At 37.4% G+C, this 19,856-nt stretch overlaps 1 protein-coding gene across 1 annotated transcript in view; it reads left to right on the top strand.

The window, feature by feature from the left end:
• Positions 1-19,856, top strand: part of stab1 (stabilin 1) — an 89,594-nt gene that overhangs the window by 45,684 nt on the left and 24,054 nt on the right. Inside the window, exons 36-56 of the mRNA XM_036559229.1 lie at positions 447-500; positions 855-968; positions 1,382-1,577; positions 2,151-2,246; positions 2,361-2,406; positions 2,521-2,600; positions 2,713-2,838; positions 3,633-3,706; positions 3,942-4,013; positions 6,180-6,299; positions 6,448-6,495; positions 7,798-7,878; positions 8,932-9,078; positions 10,298-10,432; positions 10,540-10,599; positions 13,206-13,382; positions 14,347-14,433; positions 14,814-14,960; positions 15,062-15,118; positions 17,086-17,275; positions 17,489-17,638. Coding sequence (XP_036415122.1) covers positions 447-500; positions 855-968; positions 1,382-1,577; positions 2,151-2,246; positions 2,361-2,406; positions 2,521-2,600; positions 2,713-2,838; positions 3,633-3,706; positions 3,942-4,013; positions 6,180-6,299; positions 6,448-6,495; positions 7,798-7,878; positions 8,932-9,078; positions 10,298-10,432; positions 10,540-10,599; positions 13,206-13,382; positions 14,347-14,433; positions 14,814-14,960; positions 15,062-15,118; positions 17,086-17,275; positions 17,489-17,638 — 2,257 coding nt within the window. The remainder of the gene's footprint in view (positions 1-446; positions 501-854; positions 969-1,381; positions 1,578-2,150; positions 2,247-2,360; positions 2,407-2,520; positions 2,601-2,712; positions 2,839-3,632; positions 3,707-3,941; positions 4,014-6,179; positions 6,300-6,447; positions 6,496-7,797; positions 7,879-8,931; positions 9,079-10,297; positions 10,433-10,539; positions 10,600-13,205; positions 13,383-14,346; positions 14,434-14,813; positions 14,961-15,061; positions 15,119-17,085; positions 17,276-17,488; positions 17,639-19,856) is intronic.

Raw genomic sequence — 19,856 nt, 5'->3', positions numbered from 1 at the left:
GGAGGTTGTTTAGGCCCATCAAACATAAAGACAGAAAATATTCAGAATGAGTTCTGATTATAAAATTAAAATTGTTGGATTTTTTTTTTCATTTTTTTTATTAAGTAGTCCTTATTGGCTGAAATGGACAAGCCACCCTTGATAGAACCCATCATGAATTGTCAGTAGTGCAATAGTTAAAAGAAAACTCAGTGTTTTTCAACCTAATCTCTTTCTGCTGTATCTGTAGCATATGGTCGTTTACCACAGACAGTGATTTCCCTGTAATTAGGAAAAAAATGACTGCCAGTAGGCAGGTGCTTCTATTATAAGTGTCGTGAGTCAACAGGTTTTCTGTTCTTTTCTAAATGCAGGCAAATTACTGTCTGCGGTAATTGACTTGCATGTACCTGCACAAGTGGTAGCATAAAAAACATGTAAAAATGTTTTTTGTTTGATTCTCACAGGGAAGGTGTGGTCCTTGCAATTTGCCTCCCAAATGCACCTTCAGTGCCAAGCCTGTAAGACAACGCTCCCTCTGTTCTTCTTTTTTTTCTTCTGTTCTTATTCTTATACATGGGTTTTGTTCTCTGTGCGGGTCCTGTGAGACCTGTGTAATTCACAGTGCTTTCCCTTCTCTAACACACCTGATTCATCAGCTAATTATCAAGCCCTTCTTGGCTTGAAACAGGTGGGCTAGAAGAGGGACCAAAAAAAAAATAAAAAATGCAGCACAGGGTCCCAGTGGACTGAAACTGAACACCGCTGCTTCATACAGCTGAGCCCTTGTGGGCTGTTTTTATGCTGTTATTTCAGTATTGCTTATATTTACTGGGTTATATCTAACATTTCTATTTATTCCATTAATGTTTCAGATAAAGACGAGTTTCCCTCCAAATATGAAATCCAACTGTAAATATAGGACACGAGTAGGAAAAAAGAGAAAGTCTGTGTCAGGATGCATGATAGACTGTCTGAGGACTACAAAGGTAAAATATCCACTCTTTTTATTTTCGTTATATACAATCATACACGAAAAGTTTTGTTGATTTTCTAAGTGACAATAAGACTTGAATATAACACTTCTGCACATTTTAAGGTACAATTACTGTTTACGTGCTGAATTAAAAAAATTTGGGGAACAAATAATATATAAATTGTGGTCTGTGCATAAGTTATGGCCCGTTTTATATTTTGTGTTTTATTTTTTTAATATGTTAAACTCAGCAAATAAATACAGATTGTGCCCTTAAATTTGCTGAGAAAATGCCATATTTAAGTTTGTTCTTAAGTCAAGAAAACATCATTTTACTGGAGGTGTTCAGACTTTTGCATATGACTGTACTTAGCATTATTTTTGCGAATGCTAATCTCCAATCATTGGCTCTTCTACCTGTTGTAGGACCACTCCTGTTGCCCAGGTTACTTTGGCCATGACTGCTTTAAATGCCCCGGGGCAGTGGACAACTGGTGCTCTAACAACGGCAAATGCCAGGACGGCCTTTTCGGCAATGGAGAGTGTCTCTGTAATGAGGGATTTCATGGCACAGCATGTGAAATGTGTGACGCTGGAAGATACGGCAAAGACTGCAAATCAGGTGGGTATGACATAATTACCTCATTCCTATGCCTTACTAAGTCATGGCTATGACTTAATAATCTTGTTTCCACATCATACTAAGTTGTGGCTTTGACTTAATTATTGTGCTACTATGACTTATTAAGTCATGTCTATGACTAAATTATCTTGTTCCTACATCATACTAGCTTGGGGCTATGACTATCTCGTTCTCACATCATATTAAGTTGTGGCTATGACTTAATTATCTCATTTCCACATCATACTATGTTGTGGCTATGACTTAAATAGCTCACTCCCAGATCATACTAAGTTGTGGTTATGACTTATTTATCTTGTTCCCATATCATACAAGGTTGTGGCTATGACTTAACTACCTTGTTCCTATGCCTTATTAAGTCATGAAAATGACTCAGTTATCTCATTTCCACATCACACTAAGTTGTGGCTATGACATATTTATCTCATTCGGACGTCATATTAAGTCAGGACATAAGTCATTATCTCATGAATGCACATTTGAGCTGCCAGAAAAATGAAAGATATGCATTTGAGATATTTCATATTTCATGGTTGTGTTATTGTTTTACAGAATGTCATTGTGAACATGGAAAATGTTTGGATGGGTTGGACGGTAATGGCCAATGCATCTGCTATAAGGGCTGGAAAGGAGTGAACTGCTCTGTGGGTTAGTGCTGCAAACCTGTTAAAGCATGGATCACAACATTTCATGAGTTTTTAATAACCATCCTCACTCAGCCCTAGAGTCCTGCCTATAAAATGCCTTTTATTTGTATTTCAGCTGTCGTTAATGATGAATGCGGAGGCATTTGTGACGAAAATGCCAAGTAAGCAGAAAAAAACATTGCACAGAATTATAATATGATCCCCTGCATTCAGAATCTATATGTTACAATAATGAAAAGTCTCTTTATTTGAAAACCATAATTATTTTCTTTCAGTTGTATTTCAGGAGGTTCAGGTGGAAAACCAGTGTGTGTGTGCATAGCAGGTTACCAAGGAAACGGAACCCTCTGCAAAGGTTCTTTTTTTAATATTTTAATATTTATGAGGACTTCAGGTAACGCTTGTGGTATTTGTTCAATCTACTTTTGTTTCATAATGCTTTTCTGGAACTACCCTGGCTTTCACAGAAATAGAACTGTGTGGCACTAATAATGGTGGCTGTTCGGAGCATGCAAGCTGCATGAAAATCGCACCTGGGGAACGTGGCTGCCTCTGTAACGATGGCTTCACGGGAGATGGAATCGTGTGTGTAGGTAAGGGTGAAAGAGATTGAATGACAAACGGTTTGATTCATTATGATCCAACGAGCTGAGATCTGCGTAATAAAGACTTGAATAAAACATCAAATTCAGCTGTTAGTGGTCCAGCAATAAGAAGGATACTGATGCCATGTACGCCATCTTTAAAACCACCCCAAATTTCCTAGTTTGTGTTATTTTAACGTCTGGAGTTATCGTGAGCTTTTTTCCTTTGACAAATGTTTATTTCCATGTCATTTAATGTGTTTTTTGCACACACAGATTAATTAGAGCTTCCAAGGGACTTTTAGATAGACAGACAGACAGACAGGCAGGTAGGTAGATATAAAAATAGGCAGAAGGCAGAAGTGGCCATAAATAAATATATATATGTAAGTACGAGAGAGTAGAAATAAAAGTATATCTATTTGCACATTTACATCAGCCCAGCTAACTTACATTACATCCACGGGCTAACGACAGTTAACGTGTTCTTCCTGATAACCCAGATATCAATAACTTTTTTCCAAAAACAAGAAACTCGTCACGTTTTATTGTATTTATGTTTATTTGTATTTACTGTAGTGTTAAATAGTGTTTTTACAGGCAAATAAATTTCTTGAGATAAATAATTTTTTGAGATAAAACAATTTTCATGGCTGCCTAAGTTCACCAAGTACTGTGTAATCTTCTTTTTCCACTGAAGGAGTGCTCCATGGTTCCATAGTCTGTCCAGTTTATTTTTGCATCCCTGCACCAATTAAATTCATGGAAATATGTAATGCTGCTATTTTTTATTTCTATAACAGAGCTAAATCCCTGCCTAGTCAACAATGGTGGATGCTCTGAAAATGCAGACTGTGTCAAAACGGGACCAAATACAGTAAATATTACAATTTATTTTTTTATAGTCTTATATTCATAAGGAGTTGCTGAAATGGTAGACATTTATTAAATAATGCTAATGAGACTAACGGTGCTAATAATGGTAGTGTTTCCAGGTAACGGGAAATGACCCCAAATGACCACATTAGCTTTCTTTTATTGTTAATCAATTGTTTAGCTGAACCATCACTTGTAAAATCTCTTTTGGTATAACGTAAAATATCATATTCCAGGCCGCATGTGTTTGTAAACCTGGCTTTGCTGCACAAGGACGTATATGTTCTGCAATAAATCCATGCCTAAAGGTATGTAACCACACTGGAAACAAACGCATTTCACACAAACGTAAGACCACCAAGTACATTTTTAAGAGGTCCATTTGAATCCAGAGACAGGAAAAGTTAAAGCCATTATTAAATGCAAAGATGCTGGCTCCCGAGTGGCGCAACCGTCTAAGCGTTGGCCCTATCATCAGGAGATCGCGAGTTCGATCCCTGGTGATGCTACAGCCATCCGTAGCCGGGAGTCCGAGAGAGCACAATTGGCCTCGCTCTCTCTGGGTGGGTGGGATGGCCCCTCCTTCTCCCCCAATCACTCACCGCGATGCTAGTCAGCGCAGGCGTCTGTTAGCTGATGTAACAGATCTGGCGGTTGGCGCTTTCCTCCGAGCGCGTTTGGCTGTCCAGTGACGTTGCGTGAGCGGCAGCTCGAAAAGAAGCGGTGACGCTTCACAGGTCTCGGAGGAAGCCTGTGTTTGCTTTCACCCTCCTAGCGTTGATAGCATCGTGTGATTGGGGGAGTCCTAACTAGCGGGTGGAATTGGAGACGACTAAATTGGGGAGCAAATCGGGTAAAATTAAAAAAAATGCAAAGATGCAAACCATTGCTTAAATAAGAGCACCAAAAATTCCAGCTTGTTATCTACACCTACAGTACTGTGCAAAAGTCAGAGACCACACTTTCATTTATTTTTTTCAGTACAGGCTTTCAATTTTTAGCATCAGCAAAAGAGCAGAAACCACATATTTAACAGAAAAAGACAGTGAAGCCTTAAAACTACATAAACTATCATTTTTCAAGTTTTTAATGTGTCCACTCTTTGCATTTGTTATGGCTATAATTCTTTTCAGGAAAGTTCAGTCTTAGAAGTTGGTTAAATTTCAGGTTCAATTGTTTTTTTTTTTTTTCATGTAATTTTCACAGTAAAGGCTTCTTGACAGCTACGCATCCTTTTTGACCCACTGCACTGAATTGTCTTTTTCATATTATCAGAAACACCTGCCATACTGGTGCATTACCAGGTGTACATTTACAGTGACACTAACATAGTATTGTGTGTGTTGCTGGTGTCTGAAGTGAAGCAGTATTGGACAGGGTAGAGGCTGAAATAGAAACAGGTGGTCCTTTAGTGGTCCCTTTCCATTGTTGGATGCGGTAGTGGGGAGCTGATAAATTGTGCAGGAACAGATGGGCTGAAATCTGTAGCTGTAAACCTACAACGTGCACCTATATGGTGTGTGTTTCTGATAAAATGTCTGATAAGTGTAAGCACATGGTAGGTGTAGCTAATAAACTGACAACTCAGTGTAATATAGTGGACACTGAAAGTAATTGGGTAGCAGCACATTTAGAGCTTAAGGCTTTTATTTGCCTGGAGGCAACAAGAAGAGTGTGATTGGTGATAATAAAATAAAAAAGTGTGAGAGGGGATGGAGGGGGAGGACATGAGGTCATTAGAATTAACAGAGAAACAAAAAGATAGATTATTTACTCTAAAATCACCAGGACATTGACCCACAACACTGATAATAGTAATGCTATTGGTGCTACGTGAGATCAAAATGCATGCCATGCACCTTCAGATGTTTGTTACAGTAGTGAAGCATTTGTTTGGTGCTTTTATTTAAGCTTCACATTGTGCCTAACAAGCCCCCTTAACCTTGATTTCAAGATGGTTTTCAATCAAAAGTTAAAAGTGAAGAAAGAGTGTATTTTTTTCATTCCTAGAAACCATTAGCCCTTCTCTGGAGGCCTAGAAGCCTAGAAAACCCTGAGGGTTCCCTGCTGGATAAAATACACAAATGCTCAATATATAATTAAATCTATTATCAATAACATTACAATTAAAGAGTTACTCTGCCAAGCAGTGTAGTTCATTAACAGTAGGAAGTGGCTGCCAAGCAACATAACAGTGCATTTTAGCCGAAATACCATTTTATGCTATACAGGTGTATGTCAATGGCTTTAAACATCAGCCAGTCAGATTTTAGAACCAGAACCAGATCTTTGCATATTACAAGGCCAGAAAGAAAACTCTATGACTATGTTTTGGCATAGTCATCTCATACTCAACTCATTCATATGAATTACTCAAAAACTGTGGAAACATATGAAAGCCAGTAATGCTGGCTAATCAGGTTATCTTGGAAACAGTTTACATGCCGTTGAACTGTGTTTAAACAATTTTGCAGGACAATGGAGAATGCAACATCAATGCTGTTTGTCAATACACTGGCCCAGGGGAAAGGAACTGCACATGTCGCTACGGCTACAGAGGAAACGGCATTGAATGCGCAGGAACTGTGACTAGAGTGAGTATCCTCTGGCAGAAGGACAGAAGGAAAAGGAAATCTAAATATGGAAATAGTGGTTGTAAATGTGTTAGTCCTCATTTTCAAAACTTCTCTGACTATTTTTTCTTGCCCTTTTTTAATTGAATCCCTTTACTGGTTGAGGCAGGAGCTTCTTCACAAACCAGAGGCTTCTTGGTTCCGAAGGAATCTCGGAGTAAGTAAAGCCACTTTATACAGTATCTTACACTCATTATCCTTCAGTATTGTGCAAAAATCAGAGACTACCCTTCATTTACTTCATTTCCAGTCAAAAACAGCCATTAGGTACAAATATAACAATAAAAATAATAATAACAATAAATAATAATAATAAAAAGCTACAGAGAAACTGGGACTCCTAACAATCACCTGCAAGACCTGAGTGACCACCAAAACTGTCCCCATCAGATAAACAGCACTTAAAGCTTTCAACTTTAAGAGAGAGGAGAAAATCAAGCTGCTTCAGATCTGAAAACATCCACAGGTGTTTCTGTCCGTCCTTCCACTGTCAGAAGACAACTCAGCGCTATGGGTCTGAAAGGATGTGTAGCTGTCAAGAAGAACCTCACTGAGAAAAGGAGACAGAGACATCAAACAAAGAAGCTGAACAATGGACTGACCACCCCAGAGTCCAGACCTCAACATGAATGTGTTTGGATTACTTCAGAAAATGATCAACCAACTTCTAAGACTAAACTTTGGAGGTGTGTCTGCAGATTTCTTTGAGAAACTGAAAGTGAGTCTCCTGAAAAGAATGGAAGCTGTAATAAAGGCAAAGAGTGAACACATTAAATACTGAAAAAATATTTGATATAATATTTAGTTGTTGAGGCTTCTGTGTACTTTTCTGTGAAATATATGTTCCATGTTTTTTTCTTGAAGCTGAAAGATTTTCACTAAAAAATAAATGGGTGGTCTCTGACTATTGCACAGTACTGCTTAGTACTGTCATGCACTGACCACTTTATTAGAAACACCCACCTTATATAGGTATACGTGTATAATTACAGACTGTAGTTCATCTGTTGCTGCACAGGTTTTCAGCCTCCCTCCACCCCATTCATCATTGGTCATTTGGGTGATGAATCGTTCTCAGCACAGCATTGACACTGACATCATAGTGTATGTGGTGCTGGTGCGAGTGAATCAGACACTGCGGCGTTGCTAGAGTCACTGTTACGCTGAGGGTAAATCCCCACCCAAAATTATCCAAACCAGAGCGGCTCTGCGGTCAGACTTTGACCACTGATGAAGGACTATAGGATGGCTAGCACAAACTGTGCATCAACAGATGAGCTACAGTCTCTAACTGTACACCAGCAAGATGGAGCTGTGAGGAAGGGATTTCTGATAAAGTGGCCATTCATTTTTTACTTTTTAAGTTCAATAAAGTTGTTTATACTCTACACATTACAAAAACAACACATAAAAAAGATTTTACATGAAACTGATGTGTTAACACATTTCTTTATTCTAGATTTCACTGGTCAGGGATTTGTACGGTAAAGGACCATTCACTGTATTTGTTCCTCATGCAGACTACGTTGTGAACGACACGGTATGATTTCCTTTTTTCGTGGTTTTTTAAAAGGTGTGAAATGATTGTGACACATACAGTTTCATAGTTTTCAAACAAACTGTAACCAAGTATAATGTTGTCAATTGTATGACCTTAAATAATGAAAACTGCCCTGAAAATGTTATTATAAATTATAGTTTCTAAAATAAAAATGTTGTTTATTTTATAAATTGTATTGAAAATGAAATCAAATCAAATGGAATGCCACATTTCATGTTTTCTGTGTGTCAAAACAATTGTGCTTTTGACACTATTAAATACCTCCTAATCGTATTTTCCGGGATTAAGGTCGAGTGGAAATCCGAAAAGCCTGTAGTGACATGGCCCATATGTCTACAGTCAGCTCCATAATTATTGGCACCTGTGGTAGAGATGGGTTCAAAAAAAGGGTCATGAAAACAAATCTTTGTGGTTAATTAGCTTTGTCTCACACTGAAAATAAGAGAAGACCTTTTAACTTTTAATTGAATGAGGTTTAATCTAAGAAAAAACTCTTTCAGTAAAAATGCGTTTTTCTTTAAAAATTTCATGGTCTATGTTTCGTCTTAGCAGTCGAGCAAGCAAGTCAATATTTATAAAAACTTTGTTATTGTGTTTAATTGTTATTTTTTGTTAATTGTGTCAGTTGTACAGGATTGTTAATCATGTAGAAAGCTGCACCCCTCCCCTTTCACACCTCATTGCTCACTAGCAGCTCAACCCAAAGTCACACACAGATTGTCAACAGTGTCCTAGTTACAATAATAGAGTTATGGGGAACAAACAGTGCACTTGATTATATTTTTTCAAATGAGTCCATTTCCATTCCACTGCAGAATGGCCACTAGAATGCCTGCAGAAAGAGTTTAAACTAAATTTACTTAAGTTAAAGGTTAGATTTCTCTCATATTTTCAGTGTAACTTTTTCTATTTAATCTTTTTTATCCATCTTTTCCAAATGGCCAATAATTGTGTAGCTGTCTGTTTCCTTTTGCTTTTAATATTTCCTTTTTTCATGTTTGGACCAATGGCTTCTTGCCTTTTTTTAAGCAGATTGAGGAATGGAAGAATAAAAGCTGCATGGCAGACCTACTGAGGTACCACATTGTCGGATGTGAAGAGCTGCCTGAATCGGAGCTCAAGTCTGTCTCCCGTGTGGTTGCTGCCTCTGGGCATGTATTACGCTTCAGCGTACGAGATGTAAGCCTTCATAGCAGAACCAAGTCTATCGTAATAAAAAAACTTTATAGGAAAAGGGAAAACTGTGCTGAACATTAAACAACCCGTATCTTGCATTTTTTGCTTTTACCCTTTGACCTGAAGTACCTTGATAACATTTCTGTGGTTTATGTACCAAAAACAGACAGTTGCTTGCGTATTTGCAGTTTTATAGCCTTCAAATAATATTTTACCGGCTGCCACTGGTGTTCTTTTCTGTAGCAACACTATATGGACAAAAGCATTGGGACACCTACACAGTACATCTACAGGAGCTTTTATAACATCCCATTCTAAATCCATAGGCATTAGTATGGAGTTGGTCCCCCCATTTGCAGCTATAACAGCTTCCACTCTGGGAAACTTTCAACAAGCTTTTTTCTTGAAAGCATACATTGGTCCAAAATGTCTTGGTCTGCTGAAGCATTAAGATTTCCCTTCACTGGAACTAATGGTACTAGGCCAGCCCCTGAAAAGCAACCCCATAGCATCATTCCTCCTCCACCAAACTTTACAGCTGGCACAATGCAGTCAGGCAGGTAACATTTTCCTGGCATTCGCCAAACCCAGACTGGTCCATCAGACTGCCAGATAAAAAAGCGTGTTTCATCACTCCACAGAATGCGTTTCCACTGCTCCAGAGTCCAGTGACGGCATGCTTTACAACTGCTTTACAAGCAGCTAGTTAGCTGGCTAGTTAAAACAGCTGTTTACAGAAACATTAGCTCTGAGAAGCTCTTGTTTGTTTGTTGTCATGGCTCCTTATAGCTCCTTATAACTTCAGTGTGAATGGGCAGGGCTAAACTGCTGTAAGCTGAGCAGGCAGATATGTTTCAAAAACAATTAATTCAAAATGTAATGTTGTTGCAGTTTAGCTTCTGAATATGGATGATAAGAAATGGGAAGTGAATGTTTTTTGCCTTTTATATGTTTACTACGTTAAACTGTGAGGAAAATGTATGATTTTTGTATAGTTTTTTAAACTTTGTATGATATGAGGCCTTTAATATGGGTTAATTTGGCAAGATTTCACAGACCGTTTTTATTGATCCATTCGTCATGAGGTTTCTGATATGACAGCAGCAAAATATTTCACTTAATTTGTCAGAAATTACTTGCTTGCTTTGAAATACGGCATTAAATTACTGCCGTTTAAATATAGGAACAGCTTTTTATTGATACCTTCTTCCAATGTTCACAGGGTGTTGTATACATCAACAACAAAAGAAAAATCATCACTAGTGACCACCAATGTTCTAATGGAATCATACATTTCATAGACGGCGTCCTCTTCCCATATGAACTGAAGGACAAGACTGCATTCGTTCCACCACATGTAAGTCTCTCTGGTGAGAAAATATATTAAATATTAAATGTTTATATAAAATATAAACCTTTTATCATTTGGTTTTGTAAATCAGTATTTATATGTGTATATTTTAGCTGAATGTTACTACAGCAGCAGAAGCGTATGGGTACACCATGTTCAGCAAGTTGTTACAAGTAAGTCTGCACTGTTTTGTACTGCCCTTTTAAGGGTAATCATTCATCTTGTTAACCTTTATATTAATGGTCAGAATTGGTTTTAGAATTGATAGTGTATTACCTAACATTACTTCCTTAATGCTTAAATATCATGTCACAAAGGTACAAATTAGGAACATATGAAACCTAATTTTGCACAGAAAATCCAAATAAAGTACATCCAAACTACATCAAATATCCACATTATATTTACATTGTATTGATAGTAAAAACCTAGAAAACGCACCCCGCAGTCATATTGTTCACATTCCATCAACATAAGGTGTATGAGCAATCAGTGCTGGCTATGGCTTCCAAATATAGATATTAAGAAAAGATCAGTTTGGTCGGAGGTGTTGATTCGTACCAAATCGAAAAGTTATCATTGAGCCCCAGTTATGCATTATTGCCTGCTATACAACAGTTAGTTCCGGCCACACAAGCTGATTGGTTGAGAAGCATTCTAACCATGCTGATATTTCGCCATAACATCAAGCTTTTTCATAAACACTGTCACTGTGGCTGGAACAAAACAACATTAATATTGATCTAGCAAAATAGACCAAACTGAGCTAAACTTGATATTGCAGCAGTTTTATGGCTTAGTCCGTACTTCAAAAAGCGAGGCTTACAGCAGACTGTGCAGCGACTGAGCCAGTTTGTTACGTAGCAACAAGCTGCTTGTTAAGGAACTATAAATTGGCGGAAGGAATTAACACACCACCTCAAGTGTTCTATAGCTTAATAATAACATATCCAGACATCCATAGCTACCTTGTAAATACTGCATCAGTGTACACATCAGAGGAGCTAAAAGCAAACAAATAAACAGAATCATAAAATTAAGGTTATTTAATCTGTGGAAGGGTCAGAGATATTCTGTCTTTACCATCAAACATCAACTGAAGCACAAAAGTAACAGGGTGAACATCTGTTTTTGATGGTTTAATCAGTGTTTTGAGGGGGTTCCAATTTTCTTCCCAATTTAGACATATCCAATTCCACCCACTAGTTAGGACTCCCCCAGTCACATGATGCCACGCTTGGAGGAGAGCACTAACCACCAGTTCTGTTACATCAGCCAACAGACATCTGCGCTGCCTGGCATCGTGCTGAGTGAAGGGGGAGGGCTGTAGCATCAGCGGGGATCGAAGTCACGATCTCCTGATGACAGGGCCTCTGCTTAGACCAGGGGTTGGCAATGGCTCTTTCACTGCCCTCTTACGGCTCCACAGCAGAATTAAGTTTTTAGTTAAAAATAAAATAATCCTCCTTTGCAGTAAAATAAAGCTCTGCTGACAATAAATAAAAAGCGGTCTTAAACACTGGAGTTAATGTAGAACTGCTAATTCACATTATAACCCTGAAGGTTGGCGTGCAGACTGCTGGTCACCATAGCGACACAGACAATCTCACCTAACTAGTAGCTAACAAAAAGGCAAAGAGAAAGATTTAAGATGAATATCAATCATTTAAAGGCAAATGGACTTATTTGCATTTATAATCACTCCAGCTGTTTTCCTGATACATTTAATCTGCAATGAGAAACTGTCAAACACTAAAAAGTCACAAAGCTTAAGTCAGTTTCTCGTTTGCCAGCTTCTTGTTTGAATTTTCCCATTCCACCTTAAACGGGGAAAATTTGAATAAGAAGCTGACTTCAGCCTCGTAAAAATGTGAACGTTGAGAGACATTTTATAATAAACTAATCCACTTTTGTGGAAAAGTTTCCTGCTGGAGATGTGAAAAAAGCGGATACAGCTGAGCTAAAGCGTAAAACAGGGCACAGTAAGTCTGTGTTTTCATTTATATTCATTTACATTAGCACATACTGAGACATATTTGATGACAAGATGGTAAAACGTTACTTCAATATGGACATAAAATGTTGTGGCTTCCAAGGTGGATTGATTTTTGTTGGAAGAACAAAATGGCTCTCTTAACATTTGGATTGCCGCCCCCTGGCTTAGATGGTTACACCGGGTTCATCAGTATTACCTTAAAATTAGCTTAAGCTAACTTGAGCTCTTCTAATGTTACGGCATTGACTGCATTTACTGCCTAGTTACTGCTTAAGAGATCTAAGTTAGACATAAATAGTTGGATTGCAAAAGTCCATCATCAGCCAGTGTCAGCTGCCAATCATGAGCAGTTTCCAACACTGGAAAATGATAAAAATCAGAACTACAGAATTCATCCTTCTCCTTCCCTGTCCACTTGTGACAGAATGATTTGATAGCATTATGGGAAGATGGCTGAAAGCTTTTCCTGGTTATTCTCACTGTTAACAATTCTCTGACTCAGCTCTTCAGTCTCTTTCCCCTCAATCAGACAGCCGGGATGCTATAAAAGCTTACACCATTTTTTGTTGCTGTTGTTAGTGCAACCATGAACCACACAGCACACCACGGCTATATTTTATCTGTCAGGATGCTTTATTAACTAATGGCAGACAAAAGGTGGCTACACTAGTTCTGCTGCGGCCGCTGTGTTTACTAATGGTTTGTCAACAATACCACCAGTGCTGATGTGACGTCTATCCGATACTGTCTACTCACATCTCTTCCAATTTTGTTTAATTGCAGCAAGCCAACTTGATTAATATGGTCACGCATGTGCCGTTTTATCCTTTCACGATGTTCTGGCCCAGTGATAATGCATTCAACAGTCTCCCAGCTGAACAAAAGAAGTGGCTGTACAGTGAAGACCATCGTGACAAGCTGCAGGCCTTCATAAAAGTTCACATAGTGAAGGACCAGCGAGTAAGTAACACATTTAGTCCTCTATTAATGGTCGGCCATCAGTTACTGTTTAATTTAATTGATTTGATTGGGAGTCCTTGATTTTTTTTTTTTTGGACAAGTACAGCAATTTATTAACTAGCAAAGCAGTTCATTGCAAGTCAGAGCTTGAATAATCCAAGCACAGTGACTAAAGTGACTTCAGCATCATTTTGGCCTAATGATTTGGGGAAAACATCTAATTGCGATTTTTTTTAAACCAATCTTGTCTGCAATTCAAATTGTGATTATTTACTAAGAATTTGAAGTCCAGGCTTGGTTTTGTTGTCTAATACCTTTTCCTGGCTTCACGCTCGAGCACTGAACAGTGCACCAGATGACAAGTTAATTGGCTATCATTTGGGTGACTGGTTGCTTCAGATTGGTCTAACTTGTCTACAAGCAGTTCACAAGCTCCATGTTATTAGATTAAAATACCCCACTTACAACTTGTAGGCCACAATTAAAATGGCAGCTATTAAGATTTGAAAATTGTATTCTTGTAAATTGCAATTTGAGCAAAAAATAATCAATATTTCAGCTACAGTTGGGCAATATGGCAAAAATATAACATCACGATATTTAAAGACATTTTCACGAAATATGTATCACAGTATTTACTTTTTCTGAGATTTGATAAGTTGGAACAGAAACAAACAGAATCAGTAGTTTACCACATTTAAAAATACTATTAAAAACTATGAATACGGTGATTTTTGATCAATGTTTCACATGCTGCATTCTACTAAATACAATTAAACAGGACTAACTATGCTCTCCTTGTGATGAAACATGCTGTGTTCTTGAAATACTGACGGTATCCACGATATGCTAGGAAAAACATGTTGTGGTTTAATGTATCATGATGACGATAATATATCGCCATAATGCCCACCCCTACTTTCAGCCCTAATCTGAATTTGTTTTATACTTTGTGTTGTCATAGACAGCTGCTTGTGCACTGCCACATGAGAGATACGTCCGAACAATGTACGGATCACAACTGACTTTCAGCTGTGACAAAAATTTAATTGTGAGTTCTTGCTTTTTCTCATTTGACAACATTTATAGCAATGTAATATTATTAGCATTGCTATATTCTGTATTACTACTACATAGATATATTGTTATTGTAGTTATTGTTATCGTATTGTAGTAAAGGAGTAATTGCTAAAAACTAGGTTTCTATAATATTAGAAGTGCTTAATTTTTGTTTCAGAATGCAAATGTTTAAATGCTTGTATGTTTTATGACCTTGACACACTTAAAAACAGATTGTTTTGATTTTTATATAAAACAAAGAAACATTATAGCATTTTATTTTGATGTTTTTTAATTTTAGATATTTTCGTTATGTGCTGTCTTTTGTCATACTGGTCATACTGAATTTATGCTTTGATGATCTTTTTATAGGGTGATATTTTAATCAATGGAAATGATGCTAAAATTATAGAGCGACACCTGGCCTTCAGTTCAGGGATCGCTTATGGGATCGACAAGGTCCTTGAGCCACCTAATATAGGAGCACACTGTGATGACTTTGGAAAGACAGAGATTAAAGTAAGATATTACATCATAATGTTACAAATTTAATTTAAATGAAACAAAAATGAAAAAAACTAACAGAATGTAGGCATATTAACAGTATATGCTCATCACAGGGTCGTTGTGGAAATTGTATCTTTCCTCCCAGTTGTCCTTATGGAAGCGAGGACACAGTAAGTACCCAGCAATTACATTATTCTTCTCAGTTTTGCTTTGTTCAACCTCATTTTGGTTCTTGGCTGGGTCATACAGTTCTGGGAAAAACAACTGGTCTTTGATTGGCGTGGAACCTCGACATTAAGTGGTGGCTCTTTTAAAACTGAGGTTCTTTACAATCTGCACATAATGTTTTTTTATGGACCACCCATTGAAAAGTTCTTGAGGGAATCAAAAAACACTTTTTGGCACTTTTATTTAAAAAAGTGTGTTGGCCGACAGTGGCCTTCATCAGAGTTTCTGCTTTGGTTTTTGGCTGCGCCTTGCTTCGGGGTGGACTAAGGAACCTTCTTAGTCATCTCGCAAGCTACACCTGTGCTGTGTTTACATCCCATGTGTCAAACACAAAAATAATACAAAATTGTTTTAATTTACTAATTATATATTACTAAATACATTAATATTTGTCAATAATATTATATATCAAGTATTCACGTGTAATATGTAAAGGTTGAGAACCTACATTTTGCTGTTGACGTTTTGGCATATAAAAATATAGACGTTTCCAGATATTTGTTGAGATTTTTTAATATGGCCCTTATAGCAGGTGAGTTTGACAGCCCTGGTTTACATGTTGCCACTGAAAATATGTAATGCCCCCACAGCAGTACACCACCAATAGCAGCATGCAGTCATGAAAACATAGATACATATCAGAGCAGAGACTTAGCAGAGTTGATTTTGTTTAATTAAGGTGGAAAATCCAGGAGCATTTTCTATATTGTTTAAGTTGTTGTTGTATAACCTGGGGGCACCTGGACTTCATTAATGAGATGTTTTGCATCCATGGCTCCCAAAAAAAAAATCAACATTCTGTTTACACCACCATCATGATTGGCAGCGGAAGCTGGAAAATTTGAAATCGTAAGAGAATGTTTGGCTGGCTACTGCTGTTGCCGCTGCTGGTAGCGGAATTTTCCATTGCTGCTCCATTGAAAACAATGGGATATCAAGTTTGCCGATGATGGTTAACATGTAAATGTTGCATTGATTGTACATTCTTTGTTTAGGGAACATAGCTGCACTATTTCATTGCATTTATGCTTTTATAGTAATTCCACTGCAGCTTTTACTTTCATTTTTCTGTTTTAAAACATTAGGTTAGGAACTATGTACAAATTTGCATCTTTCCTCTGAGAAAAATGTATTTGCTGGTCATTAGATCACAAGATTGTTATTTTAGCTTTGTGGGTGCATTTACATTGTTGGTACCTTGATGATCAGAAATGTACCAGTACCCTTGTAAAATGTGAAGTGCATTTTGTTCCAATGTGACCAAGAACTGCCCACTTTGACAGACAAGGGCCACATTAATACTGTACATTAATACTATGGTTATTGTACCTAAAATAGATGAGATTGTTGTAAAAACGCAGCTGCTGACTGTATAAAAATCTCCTTCAGTGATACAGCATATGCAGTAGGACATCCTCAGACCTCAGGTTTCAAAGATAAGAAAAAACAGCTTAAGGTCTTTAGGAAATGAATGAGTAAAAACACATCTCAGCTCTCGTACATCAGACCAAACGGATGTTTTAAGCAGCCTCGGCAGAATGTCTTCAGAGAAGACGATGTTAGGCTAACTTAAGCTAAGCTGCCACAGACTGTAAAGTTCATTTAACATTTGCAATTCTGTTCTTTATTACTAGATTAATTACAGTTCTGTGGCCGAACAAAAGATACCAGTGTACTACAAGTGTCCAAACAACATTTACTGAACTGCAGGTTTATTATGTTCTTTTATTTGATGAAGATCTATCACAGTGCTTGCCCCCACACTTACTTCAGAGTTAGGAACATACGTATTGGAATATTTTACTAAACTAGTATTCTAAAGTACAGAGAACAAGACATTTATGCATCTTCTAGTGACGCTTTTCATAATTACGCTCAACTTTGTACTGATGTCTGCCTTTCTCCAAAGAACACAACCAGCTTCTGCAGACCGCCCTGGCGCTATAGGTATAGACATCACACTCTTTTTGATGACGTGCAATACTTTCACCAAAGCCCTTATGACTTCCGACCTTACCATATGGGCTGTAACCGAGTGTGCAAGAAAATGATCTGGCATTCGCAGTGCTGTAAGAACCACTATGGAAGAGACTGTCAAGGTGAGAGCAAGACCTGGTTCCTCTATTGCACACATATTTCAATGTAAGACAATTCTAAAAAGACTTATTTAAAACACAGTGTTAAATAATTTATGACATAATTAAAACTGCAGCTCTTTTAAATAGTGATATTGATACTAAAGCAATTAATCCTTCAGTCCTAGTAGATATGTATGTCTTCTTATGTGTATTTTTATTTTTTATTTTCTCTAGTGTGTCCGGGGGGCTTGGAGGCACCGTGTGGAGAACATGGTGACTGTGATGATGGGCGATTTGGGAGAGGCACTTGTAATTGTCATCCTGGATTTAATGGGACAGCATGCGAGCTCTGCCACACAAACCACTATGGCCCTAACTGCACAGGTAATTTTCAAAAATTACAACCCCAATTCCAAAAAAAGTTGTGATGCTGTGTAAAATGTAAATAAATGTAAATAAAAACATGCAAGAAATGCAATGATTTGCAAATCTCATAGACCCCATATTTTATTCACAATACAACATAGAACACATCAGATGTTGAAAGTGAGACATTTTAACATTTTTAGAAAAATATTAACTCATTTAGAACTTGATGGCAGCAACACATCTCAAAAAAGTTGGGACAGGGATTTCTCCAGATTATCTGAATCTTTTGATGATACTATATATTGTAGATGGTGGGATATCTAAAGTCTTCACAATTTTACATTGAATTGTTCCACAATTTTTAGATGCAGTTTTTTGCTGATTGGTGAAACTCCACCCATCTTTGCTTCTGAGAGACTCTGCCTTTCTAAAATGCTCTTTTTATACCCAGTCATGTGAGTTAGTTGCAGATTGCTCCTCCAGCTGTTTTTTTATTAGTACCACTTACTTTTATAGCCTTTAATTGCCCCTGTCCCAACTTTTTTGAGATGCACTGCTGCCATCAAGTTTAAAATGAGTTAATATTTTTCATGAAATGGTAAAATTTTAACTTTCTATTAATATTAGCTCATTTCACAATGCGTAATGTGTGCTCTGACCCTCCTACCCCAACAACAGTCTATGGGACAGCGGTTTCACCTCAATTCAAATCCACACCAGTCATATCACTAAACACACTAGCTGCATTTCAGCTGCAGTTCAACCAGTATAAGCACCTAACATTTGCTCAGCAGCTCAGAAACCGAGCCCAAGATTGAATAAACTTGCAGCAAAAAAAGATGCCAGGTGTCCAGTTCAAACAAATAGGTAGGTTTAAAAGACTGAGCTCCTGGGGACTTTTAAATATTGAATATTTCAAGTATTCATGTCATATTTTAAGGTCTACAACCAGTGCCTATATCTTGCTGTTGACAATTTATCATATTTTTAATAAATAATGGCCAGTTCGAGTTATAACAAAATGTTAATCAAAAATGAAATAAAACAAAATATCTGGCCCACAGATTTGTTGAGATTCTTTAATGTGGCCCTTATAGTGGTTGAGTTTGACACCCCTGTATAAAAGAAGCTCCATGCTGCCTTTATTGTTGGTGAAACTGTGGCAGTTTCTCAGTGAGAACACATGCAAACTCAAAACACAACTCACAATTTCTTATTAGAATATTCATATAAACGTATTTTCTTGATCAAAGTGATGCTTGTGACACAAACCAAATTGAAATCTACCAGTTTTTTAGCTTTGTTAGATCGCGTTCTTTACATATCGAAATAAACAGCAGAATTAGGAAATAACAACAGCATTAGGAAATCACGTTATTAATTGAGAAAAAAAAATACCCACTATAAACTTGTTTATTTCAAAATTAAAAAAAAAAACGAAAACAAAATTATTTATTTAACGATTGAGGCTTCGCAAATACATAAATGTTAATCTCACGAGCCAAAGGTAAAAACAGGGAAATCTGGAGTGAGGACCCCTCACCCAACTACCTCACATTATCCTCACTCACGTGCAGTTTCTGACTTCACTGAGTTCTATTAGAAATGTAAGACTTTTGTTTCTTTTACAATCACTCAGTTTCTTTCAGTTGGCCTTGGCCTTCTGTGACAAACACCTTGTTTCTCTCCAAAAATACCACGTCATCCCACATCGGCTATTTCAGTTTTGTTGACCCATATAACATTACGTAAAAAATAATAATCACTGGCTTTAGCCAACATATTCATTTATACCATTATCTATGAGTCAAGACACAATTTTATGTTCAAATGAGACTGAGGAGTGTTTCTTAGCCCTGCTTGAAACACAGCAATACAATTTGTAGCACTTGGGAACAAAGCTCCAATCTACCCTTCGGGGTCACAGTTTCACATACAGAGAAGCTGCAATAGTCAGAGAGTGCTGTGAAACACACCATAGTGTGATCGATGATAACATCAACCATTAATTAACCATTAAAAGTGAAATTACTATTTTTTCCAACCATGAATCTTAAAGAAAATCTTTCACACAACCAAAGATAGAAACTAGATCATATAGGCCAGTATGTGTAGCGCTTTCTCAGTGGTTTCTCTAGAGCAGGGGCACCAATACAGGTTCATGGATAGGGGGCTAAGCTTGTACTAGGGGAGGTCTGGGGGCATAGTCCCCAAAGATTTTTTTTTTTTTTAA

This window comes from Colossoma macropomum, unplaced genomic scaffold (genome assembly GCF_904425465.1).
Source record: "Colossoma macropomum unplaced genomic scaffold, Colossoma_macropomum, whole genome shotgun sequence".
Lineage (NCBI taxonomy): Eukaryota > Metazoa > Chordata > Actinopteri > Characiformes > Serrasalmidae > Colossoma > Colossoma macropomum.
Note: the sequence above shows the minus strand (reverse complement) of the source record. Positions and strands in the feature narration are given on the sequence as shown.